At 42.2% G+C, this 15,567-nt stretch overlaps 1 protein-coding gene and 1 long non-coding RNA gene across 3 annotated transcripts in view; one reads left to right on the forward strand and one right to left on the reverse strand.

Moving 5' to 3' along the window:
- Positions 1-15,567, forward strand: part of LOC120638768 — a 112,172-nt gene that overhangs the window by 88,674 nt on the left and 7,931 nt on the right. The gene's annotated exons all lie outside the window — the stretch shown is intronic.
- VIPR2 (vasoactive intestinal peptide receptor 2) overlaps positions 1-15,567 on the reverse strand; it is an 87,089-nt gene that overhangs the window by 17,869 nt on the left and 53,653 nt on the right. For both annotated transcript variants that reach the window (XM_029078190.2, XM_029078189.2), the window contains exon 5: positions 2,284-2,381. In XM_029078190.2, coding sequence (XP_028934023.1) covers positions 2,284-2,381 — 98 coding nt within the window. The remainder of the gene's footprint in view (positions 1-2,283; positions 2,382-15,567) is intronic.

Below are 15,567 nucleotides of genomic sequence, written 5' to 3' on the forward strand. Positions count from 1 at the left end.
GACTTGCCCAAAGTCACACAGCTGACAAGTGGCCGAGGCGGGATTCGAACCCATGACCTCTGACTCCAAAGCCCGTGCTCTTTCCACTGAGCCACGCTGCTTCTCTATGAACTTATATATCTTCTTCTGGATTCATGTCCTGAGTACCTATGTGTACTCAATTATTTATTTTGACCACGCTAGTGTTTCCGTTGTTAGGGTGAAACTTCTGTGTGGCCAGCAAATGTCATTTTTTATTCTGTATTCCCCAAGCACCTAGTACAGTGCACAGCACCAAGTGAATGCTCAGTAAATACTATTACTCTTCCCAAGGACGCAAGTTATTTGACTCCAGCCCTAAAAGCTTATGCTCCTTCCCCGCTCACCACTACATTATCATCACACAGTAAGTGGCCAGGCTATTAATTTTTCCTGATACGCTGATGTTTGCAGATTTTCAGCTTCCTATTTGAGTTCCCTTTCATCCTTCTTGAACCTTTCCGTTCTTTTATTTCCTTGACGTAAAAGCACCTCTGGAGAGTCAGACTGTCTCCCCTTCCTGGTTGCTAATTAATGGTTTGCCTTCAGACCCTTCCTTTGTTTGGCTGTTTAATAGACCAGAAGGGATTTTAGAAAGGGAAGACTTGAGCACAAGGGTAGTTCAGATAATTGGAAGCCGGGTTAAATGGGGCTTTTGCTTTATTGTCTGAACTTTCTTTTTGGATTGCCTGAACTAGTCTCGCATTCTCCCTCCCGGCCCCCCCAACACACACACACACACAAAAAAAATCTCTCTCTCTCTCTGATAACTGGCTCTCTCCCACACCTGAAAAAGTGTAGTATGGTGGCTCTTCTGGCAGCTCAGTGGCTTCCAAGCATATAGTTCAGCACTCTGCCCAAGGCCCACAGGAGGTGCTCAATAAATACAATGGCTTGATAGATTGAGTAATTAATGCCCTCCCCCAGACATCTATTCTGGGTACCAGGCTGCACTGCCTCTCTCGCCTCAAGATCAGACCCGGAATCTGTAGACTGAGAACTTACCCTTGTTCCAGGGCTGGATAGATCAGGGTGGGGAATGTGGGGTGGATTTGTGTGAAAGCTTACAGTGCAGTCCATTAGAAAGACACAGTTAGGTCACAGCTCTAGTGTTAGTCTTTCATGTAACCAAATGTTTTGTTGTTTTTTAATTTTTTTTATTTTTATGGTATTTGTTGTTAATAAGAATATTTGTTAAGTGCTTACTATGTGCCAGGCACTGTTCTAAGCACTGGGATAGGTGAAAGTTAATTGTCTCCCCCTCTAGACTATAAGCTCCTTGTGGAATGTGTCTACCAACTCTGATATATTGCTATACTGTACTCTCCCAAATGCTTAGTACAGTGCTCCACACACAATGAACACTCAATAAATACAACTGATTAGGTCGGATACAGTGTCTGGAACTCACAGTCTATGAGTAGTCAAGCTTTATAATGTGCAATCCTTGCTACTAACATTATGTTCACTTTAGGTTAGGTTTCCAGATTTAGGATGAAAATGTGAATTTTCCAAAGAAGAATTCCAATCACTTAAATACACACACACACACACACACACACACACACACTCTCTCTCTCTCTCTCTCTCTGCCCTATGCAGACATGGCTTATATATCTCCGAGTTCAAACTTGAGGGAAATTAATGAAGGTTGGAAATTGAGGTTCTCCAATGGAGAAACTTTAAAAAGACATGTCCAGCTGCCAAAATTCCTCTATCGCTATTTACATCCAAAAACATTTTCGAAAGGACTGGGTCTTTGGCACAGAGCGTACCATCATCACCAACTATGATCAATAAGTATTGAGTGGGCACAACAGAAGTGAGTCAATCGGGAGGGATGCATTCCTCGGTCTCGGTGTTCTTTTCTATAAAACAGGATGAAGAATTCAGACTTTTCACTCCTTTAGGGGCTTGGTGGGAAGCGCTTTTCAAATACACTGTCTGATATTTGGCAGGTGACTTACTCTTTGAGGCATTTGGATTTGTGATCTATAAAGTGGGGTTGAGGACTGTCATGATTTTTGAGGTTCCAAAGGGAAATTAGTCTATTGGCACAGCCATCGAGAGCCTGTGTTTATGCTGTATGTCAAGTTCTCATCACAGAGGAAAGAAAGCTTAATGGCATCTTGACTTTTTTTTTTCACCCCCGGTGACTGTGTGCTGCTGACCATATTTTATTTTGGAACATTAATGAAACAGTAAGGGGGGGAAAAAAAGGCAGGCACCATGGATAATTCAATCTGTAGAATGATCCATTCTCACCTGAATAGACAAAGAATAATACTTCCTGTTGTAAGAGCAATCAAAGAGACACTGTATCCGAGGGTGTAAATTGCCTTCACCAAGATGTAGAAAGTGATCTAGGAAGAGAAAAACACATTCCTAAATTATTAGTGCTGGGGCCAAGACTGTAATGATAACAGTGATGACCTGGATCCAAAAAGATGTCAAATATTCATACAGACATTTATCTGCGTGGTCCTATATTGTTGCTCGTGCTACTCTAGGACCCTTAGGTCCTAGAATGAGGTCATAGCTGTGGAGAAAAAATGCCACCCCGCCTTCTGACAGTTCTTAGTTTAACTATGATTCATGCCTTGGTGCTTTGGCTCAGCACATGGTTATCCTCAGAAGTAGAAGAGCACTTTTAATCGTCAGTAAGGCAGAAGTGCTGAGAGCTGAACTGCAGTTGGTAGCACCTATAAGATCAAGCACATCCATTAATTGGAAGAACAGTGAGCTCGGTTCTACCACCTGCAGCATCGCATCTTGGGTAGCTGTGGGTAGAGTTGAAGTTCCCCTGGCTTTCTCTCTTATGAAACTGGTGAATGGGTGCTTCAGAGAGAGATTATCGTAGGCAACTGGGGTGGTTTGTGGTGGAGCTCTCGGGTTGAGATGTGTGAGCCTTGCCTAGTGGGAAGAGAAAGCGGCTGGGAGTTAGGAAACTCACGGTCTAGTGCCAGCTCTGCCAGTTACTTGCAGTGTCACCTGGAGCAACTCAACCTGTCTTGGCCTCAGCTTCCTCATCTGTAAAATGGAGATACTCCCACCTGTTCTTTCTGTCTCTTAGACCGTGAGGCCCATGTATGACAGGGATCTGTCTACTCTGATCATCTTGCAACTTCTCCAGCGCTTGGCACTTGATGGCGGAGTCCCTGGCAGCTTATGCTGACTGTCCCACCCCCAGGTACACATGCCCAACCTTGCCATGAGCCCATGGGTGCACCCTTCATGGGTGATGCTATGCAAAGCATTCGCTATTCGCTCCCATACAGTGTGAGGAATTATCTGTTCTGGGAGCTTAGGTCAGGTTGTCCTCCACGCAAACAGCGGGGAGAATCAGGCTAAGTCAGTCAGCGGTATTTATTGAGTGCTTGCTATGTGCAGAGCACTGTGCTATATATTTGGGAGAGTACACTACAATAGAATCAACAAACACTAATTCCCTGCCCATCACAAGCTTACAGTCTAGAGAGGGCTCAGTAACAACCTCAATGCAAAATCATTTAAAACTTCCGGAAGCTACGAATCCCGGCTCTGCCACTTGTCAGCTCTGTGACTGTGGGCAAGTGACTTAACCTCTCTGTACCTCAGTTACCTCATCTGTAAAATGGGGATTAAGACTGTGAGCCTCATGTGGGACAACGTGATTACCCTGTATCTACCCCAGCGCTTAGAACGGTGGTCTGCACATAGTAAGCGCTTAAATACCAACATTATTATTATATTACTTTCCATTTTTCCTTAAGGTGTTCTGTAGGAATTCTGATGACAAAGCAATATACGGTATAATAATTGGGGGGCAGAAAGATAGCTTAGTTTTGTTTATTTTGCATAAAGCAGGAGCACTTTGGAAAGGGCCAGCTCATTTTTCAAAAGAGAAATGAATTTGTTTCTTCTAAATATAAGTATGCATCGACCACGTTTCAACATTATGCGCAGTGAGAACATTTTTCACTGTTTCTAAAATAGCCTCACTATGTCACCGTTACTTTAAAAACATCTCTACAATACAAAGGCGGATCAGATGTTGAGGGCTTGCTCAGTCTTCCAATTGCTTAGGGTAGTAACCAGGGACTGGGGAGGTCTAACGACCCACTTTATATAATAATAATAATGATGGTATGTGTTAAGCGCTTACTATGTGCCAAGCACTGTTCTGAGCGCTAGGCACTGTTCTAAGCACTGGCAAGGACTGGGTGATGAGATAATCTTTTCCAGCCTGCCAAGGATTTGTGTGGGGGGAAGGACAGAGAAGGTGAAAGAACGGGATGGCTTCCATGCCATTTTTTTCTTGTTGTTGTACTTGTTAAGCACTATATTATGCACTGGGCTAGATTCAGGATAATCAGTTCCTGTCCCGCATGGGGCTCACAGGCCAAGTAGAGGGTAGAACTGGTATTTAATCCCCATTTTATAGATGAGGAAACTGAATGATTTGCCTAAAGTCATCCAGCAGGCAAGTGGCAGAGTCAGGACCAGAACCCAGGTCTTCTGACTCCCAGACCTATACTCTTTGCAATGGGCCACAGTGCTTCATGTGCCCAATTCTCTCCTTTGGTGGGAGAGAAGCCTGCTGTCTGTCAACCCTCACCAACCATGAGGCCCTTGTTCCCTCATCAGCCTCAGAAGCTATAGCCATAATGATGTTCATTGCTCTGTGGTATTTGTGGTATTTCATAAGGGCTTACTTGGAGACAGGGACTGAATTAAGTGCTGGGGTAGATATGTTAATCAAGTTGAACACACTCCCTGACCCAAAGGGGGGGTGTGGTCATATTCTAAGTAGGGGAGAGAACAAGTATTTAATCTCCATTTTATAGATGAGGAATCTGGGACAAGGACAAGTTAATTGACAAGGCCACACACCAGACAAGTGGTAGAGCTGGGATTAGAACTCAGGACCTCTGACTCCCAGTCCCACACACTTTTCAGTAGGCCCCACTACTTCTCTAGAAGCTGGGGCAATAACAGGTGCCACGATGAAGGGTGAGCATAGCTCCTCTAACTCCTCTCTGGGACCCCAGTTAATAATGATAAGTGCTTACTCCGTGCCAAGCATTCCGTCCTGACTCTATCCCTGAACAGTCGCTGCATTTTCTCATGCCTAGTGGAAACACACTGAGGTTTTCTACATGGGTTTCTTGTCCTTTCTTCTCTGTCACTCTCCCTTCTCCATCTATGAGTCCAGTTTTGACATTGACAACGACTCAGGCTGAGAAGAAGTTTTTCTACCTGAGAAGATTAAAGTAGGTAAAGCATTCCTGTATGTACAATACCTAGGAGATTTAGGTAGAATCAGTAGTCGTGATCCGTGATATAGTGAAATCGAATCCTGTTGCCAGAAGCGACAGCTTTGGCCCCGCTAGATTGTGATTAGAATTTAGACATTCCCTTTCACACAAATGAAATCTGGTTATTCCAAAAAGAGACATATTTGTCAGCTCCAAGAACTCATTTTCCAACATCATCTTCATTTTCTGCTTAAAGCTCTTGAGTTTTGAAGATGATGTTAGAATTCTCATACACAAGTCTTTATTTTTAGAGCTCCCACTTGTTTTCAGTAGTTGTACTGGCTAAAGGCTTTTAAAAGTGTTTTTTAAAGGGTTTTTTGTTGTTTTTTGTTAGTTCATGAATGATCAGATCAGTGAACAGTTCTTGTACATGTTGAATATTTCCCACTGCATTCAATCATATTTATTGAGTGCTTACTGTGTGCAAAGCACTGTACTAAGCACTTGGAAAGTACAATTCAGCAATAAAGAGACAATCCCTGCCCACACCGGGCTTACAGTCTAGAGGTGGGGGGGAGACAGACATCAGAACAGACATCACAACTGCAGACTTAGGTACCAGTTCACCCTGGAGATGGCTTTTTGGGTAAAATTTTGTGCGGGTACAGAGTGAGAAATTTTTTTTTTTATTAGATAAGAGACACATCATCAAGAATAATAGCCATCATAGTAGCAGCAATGTAGTAATTACTCAAATCAGCTCCCTTTTTTCTCAGCATTTCTTTGGATTTTCTGGTTGTGTGCCCAGCCTGTTTCCTCCTCTCACTAACACCGGGAGTACCTTTGGTTTTTCATGACCAAAAATGTAACTTCAGGGGTCAATGGAAATAAAAAACCGTCAACTCTCAAATGGACTTGCAAACCGATTTAGAAGTGGTACAGAGAAGACAAAAAGGACAGATAGTGAAAAATCAGAAGAGCCTGGGCTGGAGGGGAAAGTTGCTAGAAGGAAACCATTGTAGGGGAGAGTGGGAACAGCAGTGTGAGAAGCCAGTTATACCATCAGTCACTGGTGTTTATTGAATACTTACTGTGTGCAGAATGTGGTACTAAGTGGTTGAGAGAGGACTCCAAAGTAAGGAGACAGGGTTCCTGACCTCAAGGAGCTTTCAACGTAGCGAGGGTCTGAGGGAATATGGTAGGTGTCCAAACCCACAGCTTGTGAGAGATTAGAAATCATAAAAAAAAAATCTATAAACAGAAGTAGCAGGTCCTGGTGGAAAGCTCCAGTCTGAGAGTCAACTGTGTGATTGTGGGGAAGTCCCTTTACTTCTCTGTGCCTCTGTTTGCCTCATCTATAAATGGGGATTCAGTCCTTCTTCTCTCTCCTACTTAGACCCTGAGCACCATGTTGGGGAGGGACTGCGTCCGACATGATTACCGTGTATCTACTCAGCGTTTAGGATGGTACTTGACATGTAGTGCTTAACATATACCATAATTATTGTTATTATTAATAGTAGTAATAGGTTTGGCATTCACAGTAGAGCCAGTAGTCACAATTCCTGACCTCTAGGATTCTACAGTCCATTAGAAGTTATAGCTTTGCATTTGGGGTGGTGTAGGTCCAAAGTGTGGTTATTATCCCTATTAGATTATAGGTTTGTGTCTACCCACTCTACTCTTCTGAGTGCTGTTTACAGTGCTCTGCACTCAGTAAACTCTCTAATTTTGTCGATTGATTGATTGAACATAATCATAGGTATTTAAGTCCCAATCTTCAAATGTGCAGAGCACAGTCCTTCCCAAAGAGAAGTGAGTTGTGGGGCATTATACAGACACGACTGAATGCAATGAACTCCGGCCTGGATTATGGCAGCCTTCCAAATAGATGTCTCACAAGTGGACACGTGACAGAACCACAGTCAATCAAGATAGAAAAGATAGAGGGCTGGAGTTCAGCCAGCCTCTTTAACCCCAGTATAGTCAAGAAATGGTGGCAATGGGGGAGAAAGAAAAGTGACACCCCAGAACCCAAATATTCTTGTCACCCCAAAACAAATCGACCTTGGCTTTCTCCTCAAACAGATGTCGGGAAGCCAATGCTGATCCCTGAACTCGGCATATTTGAGGGGTCAGTTCTACTGCTGATAACATGGGGGTCAGAGATGTTAAAGGGACTAATTCTGACCAGTCTAGAAGGGTGGCTAGCTTTACTTCTTCCCACAATTTCAGAGCTCTCCCTCCAAACCTCCCGCTTTGACACCGCCCTCCCTCCTGCTTTGCAGACTCATTCTCCTGTTTCTGAGGCGAGAGAGGAGACCCCAAGTCATTCTTTTCTAGCCTGGAAGCTATTTGGTGTCATGTTTTTCTTGCTATGCCTCTGAAATCATACCATGTTAGGTATGTGCTGCTTTCACTAACCCTTTTTTTTCCCATATTTGCACATCTTTGACTTAGAATAAATAATGTGGATTAATTTTTAATTCTTTTTTTAAAGTCCAATGCACAGTCATTTTTTTTAAAGATGTATTAGTATTTGTAGTTCTAGGGGATGTGTTGATGGTATTCTTTATGGTACAGACACCAGAGGACTTAGACCAGTAGATAGTAGATAGAGAATGGGCCTGGGAGCCAGAGGACCTGGGTTCTAATCCCAGCTCCGCCACTTATCTGCGGTGTGATTTTGGGCAAGTCACTTCACTTCTCTGTGCCTCAGATACCTCATCTGTAAAATGAGGATTGAGACTGAGCCCCACATGGAAATGGACTATGTCCATCCTGATTAGCTTGTCTCTATCCCAGCACTTAATACAGTGCCTGGCACATACTAAACACTTAACAAATACCATAACATGAGAAGCTTCTCAGCTCGACCAAAGTCTGAGCTTCCTGTGGGAAGGCTGGTCTGAAATGATAGTCCTATCTTGAGCAGTTGACATCACAGATCTCTTGTGTATCATTTGTTTCTCAACAACTGATAGCACTATAGTCAGCTGTCTCAAGGACACAAGAAAAGCTTTATCTCCTTCATGTAACACAAGGGGATAGATGTCCATTTAATGATACTGCTGTCTTCAACATAGATTTTCCTTAAGATAGGCTTGCATCTTCAGTTATGAGCCAACCAAGATTCTCATCCTACTGAAACTTGTTTCTAAACAGATGGTTTGGCCAGAAATAGGAATTTTCCCAGATATTATTAAAAATTGAAAGGAGGATGTGATTAAATGGGGTTGATACTTTATGAAGAATTTTTTTTTAATATTCATCTAATTAGCAGATTTACCTAGGCATTTGTTTTTTCTAAAGGAGATATCCAAATGGGTTATACTGGTATTTGTAATACAAAACAACTACATTTTAATAATTTATCCATTGAGTAAACCAGTGAATTGCATAGGATTCACTGTCTCTACACTATAAGCTCGTTGAACAGTGCTTTGCACATAGTAAGCACTTAAATGCCATCATCATCATCATTATTATTATTATGGCCAGGGAATGTGTCTGCTACCTCTGTTATATCGCACTCTCCCAAATGCTTAATACAGTGCTCTAAACATAGTAAGCACTCAATAAATACCATTCATTGATTATTTCCCTCCCGCAGACATCACCCAAGGGGAGAGGCTTCTTTTTAAAACACCTGTGAAAGAAGTTTTGTTTCACCACTGGCAATAATATTTTCTTTAATTCTTGATAAGAATAGGCTTCTTTGATGAAGTCATCTTTAACCACTACATAGGAATGTGTGTTGGCAGGTATGCCATTTTATGTAGAATGGCAAAGTACACTGAATATGTGAAAGGTTTGGACACTAAATCTTTCCCACTCTAAAGTATATGAGGCATTAAACATCAAGGTCCCAGAGAACTACACATATATCACCTAGAGCGGAAATGATGCTTAATTTTCTCATCTATTTCCGCTGGGGTGGCTGCAAGAAGGACAGGAGATTAAGAACTTTAAATTTGGAAAATATAGATAGTGGGCTGCTGCCATCCCTTTTTCTTTTTTTAAAAAAAAGCTCCTACAAAGCCTTTCTGATTGTTTACTTATGATAGTTTGGGGGTAAAAGTGACACCCTCGAGATGGCCATAGCGAAATCTGAGAAGAAAAAAAGATTGGACCTGATGGGGGTAAAAGTGACACCCTCGAGATGGCCATAGCGAAATTTGAGAAGAAAAAAAGATTGGACCTGAAAAGATGTACCTAAGAAGACAGAATGAACTTCAGGGTTTAGACTGAAACCCCCTTCCAGGCAGGGCCTGTATCTACAAACCCTTTCATATTGTACTTTCACAACTTTTTAGTACATTGCTCTGAACACAGTACACATTTAATCAATACCATTAATTGATTGATTGACTGTGAGTCCCATTTCGAGATGGAAATTGACAGGGGCAGAAGTTTGGGGGGAAGGTATTTGTTAAACACTTCTTTTGTACTTAGCACTGTACTAAGCTCTGGGGTTGATACAACATAATAATAATAATAATAATGTTGGTATTTGTTAAGCGCTTACTATGTGCCGAGCACTGTTCTAAGCGCTGGGGTAGACATAGGGGAATCAGGTTGTCCCACGTGGGGCTCACAGTCTTAATCCCCATTTTACAGATGAGGGAACTGAGGCACAGAGAAGTTAAGTGACTTGCCCAGAGTCACACAGCCGACAAGTGGCAGAGCTGGGATTCGAACTCATGAGCCCTGACTCCAAAGCCCGTGCTCTTTCCACTGAGCCACGCTGCTTCTCCGTGGCTCAACATAATCAGGTTGAACATAGTTCCAGTCCCATTGGAGGCTCACAGTCTAAGTGGGAAAGAATAGGAATTGTATCCCCATTTTACAGATGAGGAAACTGAGGAACAGAAAAGTTTAGTGATTCAAACAAGATCACGCAGCAGGCAAGTGACAAAACTGGGATGAGAACCCAGGTCCTCTCATTCCCAGATGTTTGCTCTTTCCACTAGGCCATCCTGCTAGGATTGAGTGTTTATTATGTTACAGCACTTTCAAAGAGCCTGTCACTTTTTGACTTGACTCTTTTATTCTTTTTCTTTCAGGACTGGTTGATAAGGCTACATAGCACATGCTATGAAGGAGAGTAATTACTGCTTTACAATTTCATATTCAAATCATGCTTTGTGTCTTCAGTGAGCTTAGCAAATATTTATCATTTGTTCTCACAAATACCTGTTTCCACTTTTCTGATCAACGTTGTAATGCAGGATGACAGGTGGAATGGCAAATGTGACGTACCAATGACCTCTAGATATTCCAGTGGGTTTTCACCAGGGTACTTCTAAACATCACTAACAAAGCATTACAGATTTTTCAGCTATTTATGGAAGTAATTAGTGTATTCAGGTCAGATTGTCCATAGACCTGATCTCTGTAGACAAATGTTTTGCAAAATTCCAAGTACACAAGAGAGAAGAAAATGCATGGTAAGTGAAATTACATTTCAATATTTGGAAGAATAATTTACAGACTCCAAAGGCAATCCTGTGCAGCGTGGTAGTAAACTTTATACACTAGCTGAGAATTGAGTTGAAAAAAACAGCAACTGGCATTTTCCTTTTTCTCTCTAAAAAGGAAGAAGTGGGAGAGAGTATAGAAACAGAGCCTCTCACAACTCTTAGGATGGAGGTCAGACTGACTGGTTGAACCATCCCTTAGAGGCTGTGTAGAAAACATTTTGTTTTGAAAATATTTGCCTAAGTAAGCACAGGCTCTGAAAAAGCAGGGATTCAGTCGAGTCCCTTCATTTCTGTAGCACCTCTATTTTGACTCATAAGGACTTCTCCATTTCCAGGGGATATTTAGGCATTTTATTCTCCCTGTTTTAACCTCCAGTCCTTATGCCATATGTCTGCTGTGTGACCTTGTGCAAGTTGCTTCAATTCTCTGGGCCTCAGTTACCTCATCTGTAAAATGGGGATTGAAAGCGTGAGCCCCATGTGGGACAGAAACTATGTCCAACCTAAATAACTTGTATCTACCCCGGTGCTTAGAACAGGGCTTGGTACAGAGTAAGTGCTTAACAAGTACCATGATTATTATTATAATCATGTCAGACACTTTCCATTCTTCCAAGGTCCCATGTTCAAACCTTTGCCTCCAGTCAATCCTGTTGTCCCTAATAAGGATATTTCTATGGAAACCAAGTCTGAATGTCCTGATGTTTTCATTTTATTTCCAGAAACCCAAAATTCCTCATCTTTCTTTCCTTATTCACTATCCCTAGAAATCACATTTACTTCAATTAATCACTGGAAAAATGGACAAAGAATTGAAGTTTTATCTGATTCTTTTCTTAGGGATGTTTTTCCTACGTAATTAGTTGGAGTAGATGTTTTCCCTTTAACAATACAGGTGGCATTACAATAATGGACAAGAATCCCATTCTGTAGTTGAATAATTTTATCCCCGACATAACTACAATAAAGTGATTTATATCTTCTCATCACCATTGGCTCTTTCTAAGTAGTACCAGATCATGGACTCAAACTATTGTCGAGCCCAAGTGACTCTCCCTTTCAAGAGCAATTAAGGAATAGTATTCATTCATTCAATAGTATTTATTGAGCGCTTACTATGTGCAGAGCACTGTACTAAGTGCTTGGAATGAACAAGTCGGCAACAGATAGAGACAGTCCCAGCCATTTGACGGGCTTACAGTCTAATTGGGGGAGACAGACAGACAAGAACAATGGCAATAAATAGAGTCAAGTTAAATAGAGTCAAGTAGATGTCCTTCATGCTCAAAGAAGATGGCTGTGATGGTGAAATTCACCTTCAGGTGATTCTATTACCGAAAAGGCCTGCGTATGGAGCCCCCAATCCTGGCTGCTTGAACACACATAATGGCTGACCTTTGTTGTACTATTATGCTTGATGTTTGTAATACCTGATGCCACTTGTACTTCTGCTTCACTGCCTCTCGGTTCTTATAAAGCTTTGGCTCAGAAAGAGCCACTCCTTTCTTGATAACAATATTTTACGCTAGTCTATCACAGCAGTTGTTTCCCAGTTTCAGGTGGAGGGCAGCACTGTCTGAGGTTTTGTTTAACTGTATCCTTAAACCATTTCCTCTGTCCTCCTTGCTTTCGATTTGCCAGTTGAGACTCACCACAGTCAATGAATCAATTGTATCAAACCCTTCCTGTGTGCAGAGCAGTGTACTAAGCACTTGGATGTACAATACAACAATTAAACATAGTTGGTAGACATGTTCCCTGCCCACAGTGAGCTTGCAGTCTAGACTTTGGGTCTTCTGCTGTCATCATGCTCCTCGCACGTCCCACCCAGTGTAGCTTGGCTAAGTTAAGCATGGATTCAATGGTTGGAGACTGATTTGGTTCTAAAAGATTTCCCATATTCATTCCTTCCTCCCCATCCAAAGGACCACTACTCTGATCCAGGCACTCATCCTACACCAGCTTCTCTACTTTATTAGCCTCTTCACCCATCTCCCTGCCTTCAACCTCTCCAGGCTATACTTCACTTTGCTATTCAACATATTTTCTCAAACATTATTCTGCACATTTCTCATCAATTCTCAAAAGGTTGCAGTGGTCTTTAGGGCACTTCCCTCAGTTCTATCCCTCTAATCTAACCACTCTCTGATCCTTCATCTCAAATTTAACTCACTTTTGACTCTCACTCCTCCAACCCCTGGCTCACGCCCATCCTCCTGCCTGTATCTCCCTTGCTCTTTAAACTTGTCAGACCTCAGTTCTCCCCATATTCAATTCCCCATCCTCTAGGAGGCCTTCCCAGATTGATTTTTCTTCACCTCAGCTCATAGCCTCTCTATGATCATCTCAGCATTTTTGAACTTGTGTGGGGCAAAAGTAGGGCACTTTTGTACATAATGATTTTCATACCTTCCTGTTTGAGAACTTTTCCCTCCCGTTTGTAAATTATTTTATGTCTGTCTCCTCCAGTAGATTATCAGCTCATTATTGGCAGGGGTCATGTCTTCTATCTCTATTATTCTCTCCCAAACAATAGAGCAGTGGTTTGCACCCAGTAGGTCCTTAATAAGCAGAATTGATTGATTTGGACTTGCCATTTGATGTTGAGTATAGACTATAAATGTCACTGATGGAACTGTTCAACTATACAACTATAACTATAACTATATAACTATAACTTGGAGGAAAGAGAGCCTTACGTGAAGGTCAGGGAACAAGTTTTTTGGGACAAAAATGCAAGAACCAGAGTAATGAGGGCAGTTAGGTTTTAGGAAGTCTTTGGGTGAATCAATCAATAGCATTGATTGAGTGACTACTCTGTGCCAAGCACTATACTAAGTATGTGGGAGAGTAACAAAAGCATTAAAAAGCATAATTCCCTCCCCTCAAGTTGTCTGGAAGCCAAAATGATTAGAATCTGGGATACCATAGTAAGCTTTTGATCAGGAGAAGGACATAATTAGATTGATGCTTATGAAATATTGTTTATACTTCTTTGTAAAGTTGACTAGAATGAGGAGAGGTTAGGTAGTCCAGTTGCCAAGGGTTATGACCTTGTAATAAGGTTGTCTTCAGAGGAGCGGGGTAGGAATCAAATTTATGAACTCTTTACCAAGAAAAACCAGCAGGATTTGGTGATGGATTAAAAGTGAGGATCAGATAGGAGCATGGAGTCTAAAATGACTCTCAGGTTATGAGTGAGAGAGACAGGGCCTAAGTCTGCGGTAGGAAAATCAGGAGGTACTTCAGGATCCAGGAGAGATAAGATGCTCCTTATTTGTCATGCTAACATGCTACGGGAATGGATCAAACCAATAGTGGTGAGGGAAGGGGAGTCAGAAGGGAGAGGAAGGTCTCAAGGGATAACAGATAAAGAAATTAAGAAGCACAGCCAAGCCTGGGAAGGTGGGAAAGGAGATAAGAAAGTCGCTGCAGAGGGGCAGTATTTCAGTTATTTATAGTTCATCTAGCAAACCTGCTGGCCCCGACATTAGCATGTGGATGTTGATTTGTGCACTCACATTTGACAGAGATACTACAAAACCACAGGGATGGAACAGATCAGAGGAGGTGACTTTTCCCAGGTCCAGAACTGCAGGCAGGACTGTCCCTAAATCGTCTCCTGGCAGGTGGCTCTCTCCTTGACTTTTAGTGTCATCCATGGCCACCGAGTACCTGTTTAAATGTTCAGTCAGACACTGTGATGTCAAGCACAGTGCTGATGCAGGAATTGGCAGTAATAACAGGTGGAGAAGCATTTTTCGGGGCCTAGTTATTAAGCTGGCGGTGCTTACTTGGTTCTCTTTGTTCAGCAGATTCATTAGCATAGTTTTGTATAGATAGTCTGACAAATTCTATTCTTCTCAACCCACATTACCCGCCACTTATCGTGTTACCCTTCAATGCCTGCAGACTTCTGTGCCTTGTTATTTGTTCCGCTATTAATCTATTAAGGCTAAGTGGGAAACTCCCTATTTCTCTGGTTTTCTTTTCCGGATACTTGGGGGTCCCCCGCTTTCTCAATCATGTGTCCTTATTTTTCAGGAGTTTTTAAAAGTGACTCATAACAGTTTTCATTCATGTGCTCTCAGACATTGAGTTATCTCCAGGGAAGGGAAAATATGATATTCCTGGTTACAAACAAGAAAACTAAGCATTTTCTTCTTCTGAGTAAAATCAAATGGCTAAACAATGGACACTAAGTCTTTGCAAGGAAAGCCAGGAAACAGTGTGGCCTAGTGGAAGGAGCCCAAGCCTGGGAGTCAGAGGAGCTAATAATGATAATTATGGTATTTGTTAAGTGCTTACTATGTGCCAGGCACTGTACTAAGTGCGGAGGTGGGTACAAGCAAATTGGGTTGGACACAGCCCCTGTCCCACTTGGGGCTCACAGTCTCAATCCCACTTTACAGATGTGGTAACTGAGGCACAGAGAAGTAAAGTGACCTGCCCAATAAGAACCCACAACTTTCTTACTCTCGGGTCCAGGCTCTATCCACTACGCCATGACCTGGGCTCTGATCTCCACCCTGCCACTTGTCTGCTGTTTGATCTTGGGCAAGTCACTTAGTTTCTCTGTGGTTGTTTCCTCATCTGTAAAATGAGGATTAAATACCTGTTCTTCCTCCCCATTAGACAGTTAGTCCCATGTGGGATAGGGACTGTATCGGACCTGATTATCTTGTATCTACCCCAGTGTTTTTGTGATGGGTGGTTAAATGGTATTTAAGTGCTTTGCATGTACCAAGTACTCAGTGCTGGGGTAGATATAAGGTAATCATGTTGGACATCATTCCTGTCCCACATGGGGCTCACTACTTTAATCCCCT

The sequence above is a fragment of the Ornithorhynchus anatinus genome, chromosome 13 (assembly GCF_004115215.2).
Source record: "Ornithorhynchus anatinus isolate Pmale09 chromosome 13, mOrnAna1.pri.v4, whole genome shotgun sequence".
In the NCBI taxonomy this organism is placed as follows: domain Eukaryota; kingdom Metazoa; phylum Chordata; class Mammalia; order Monotremata; family Ornithorhynchidae; genus Ornithorhynchus; species Ornithorhynchus anatinus.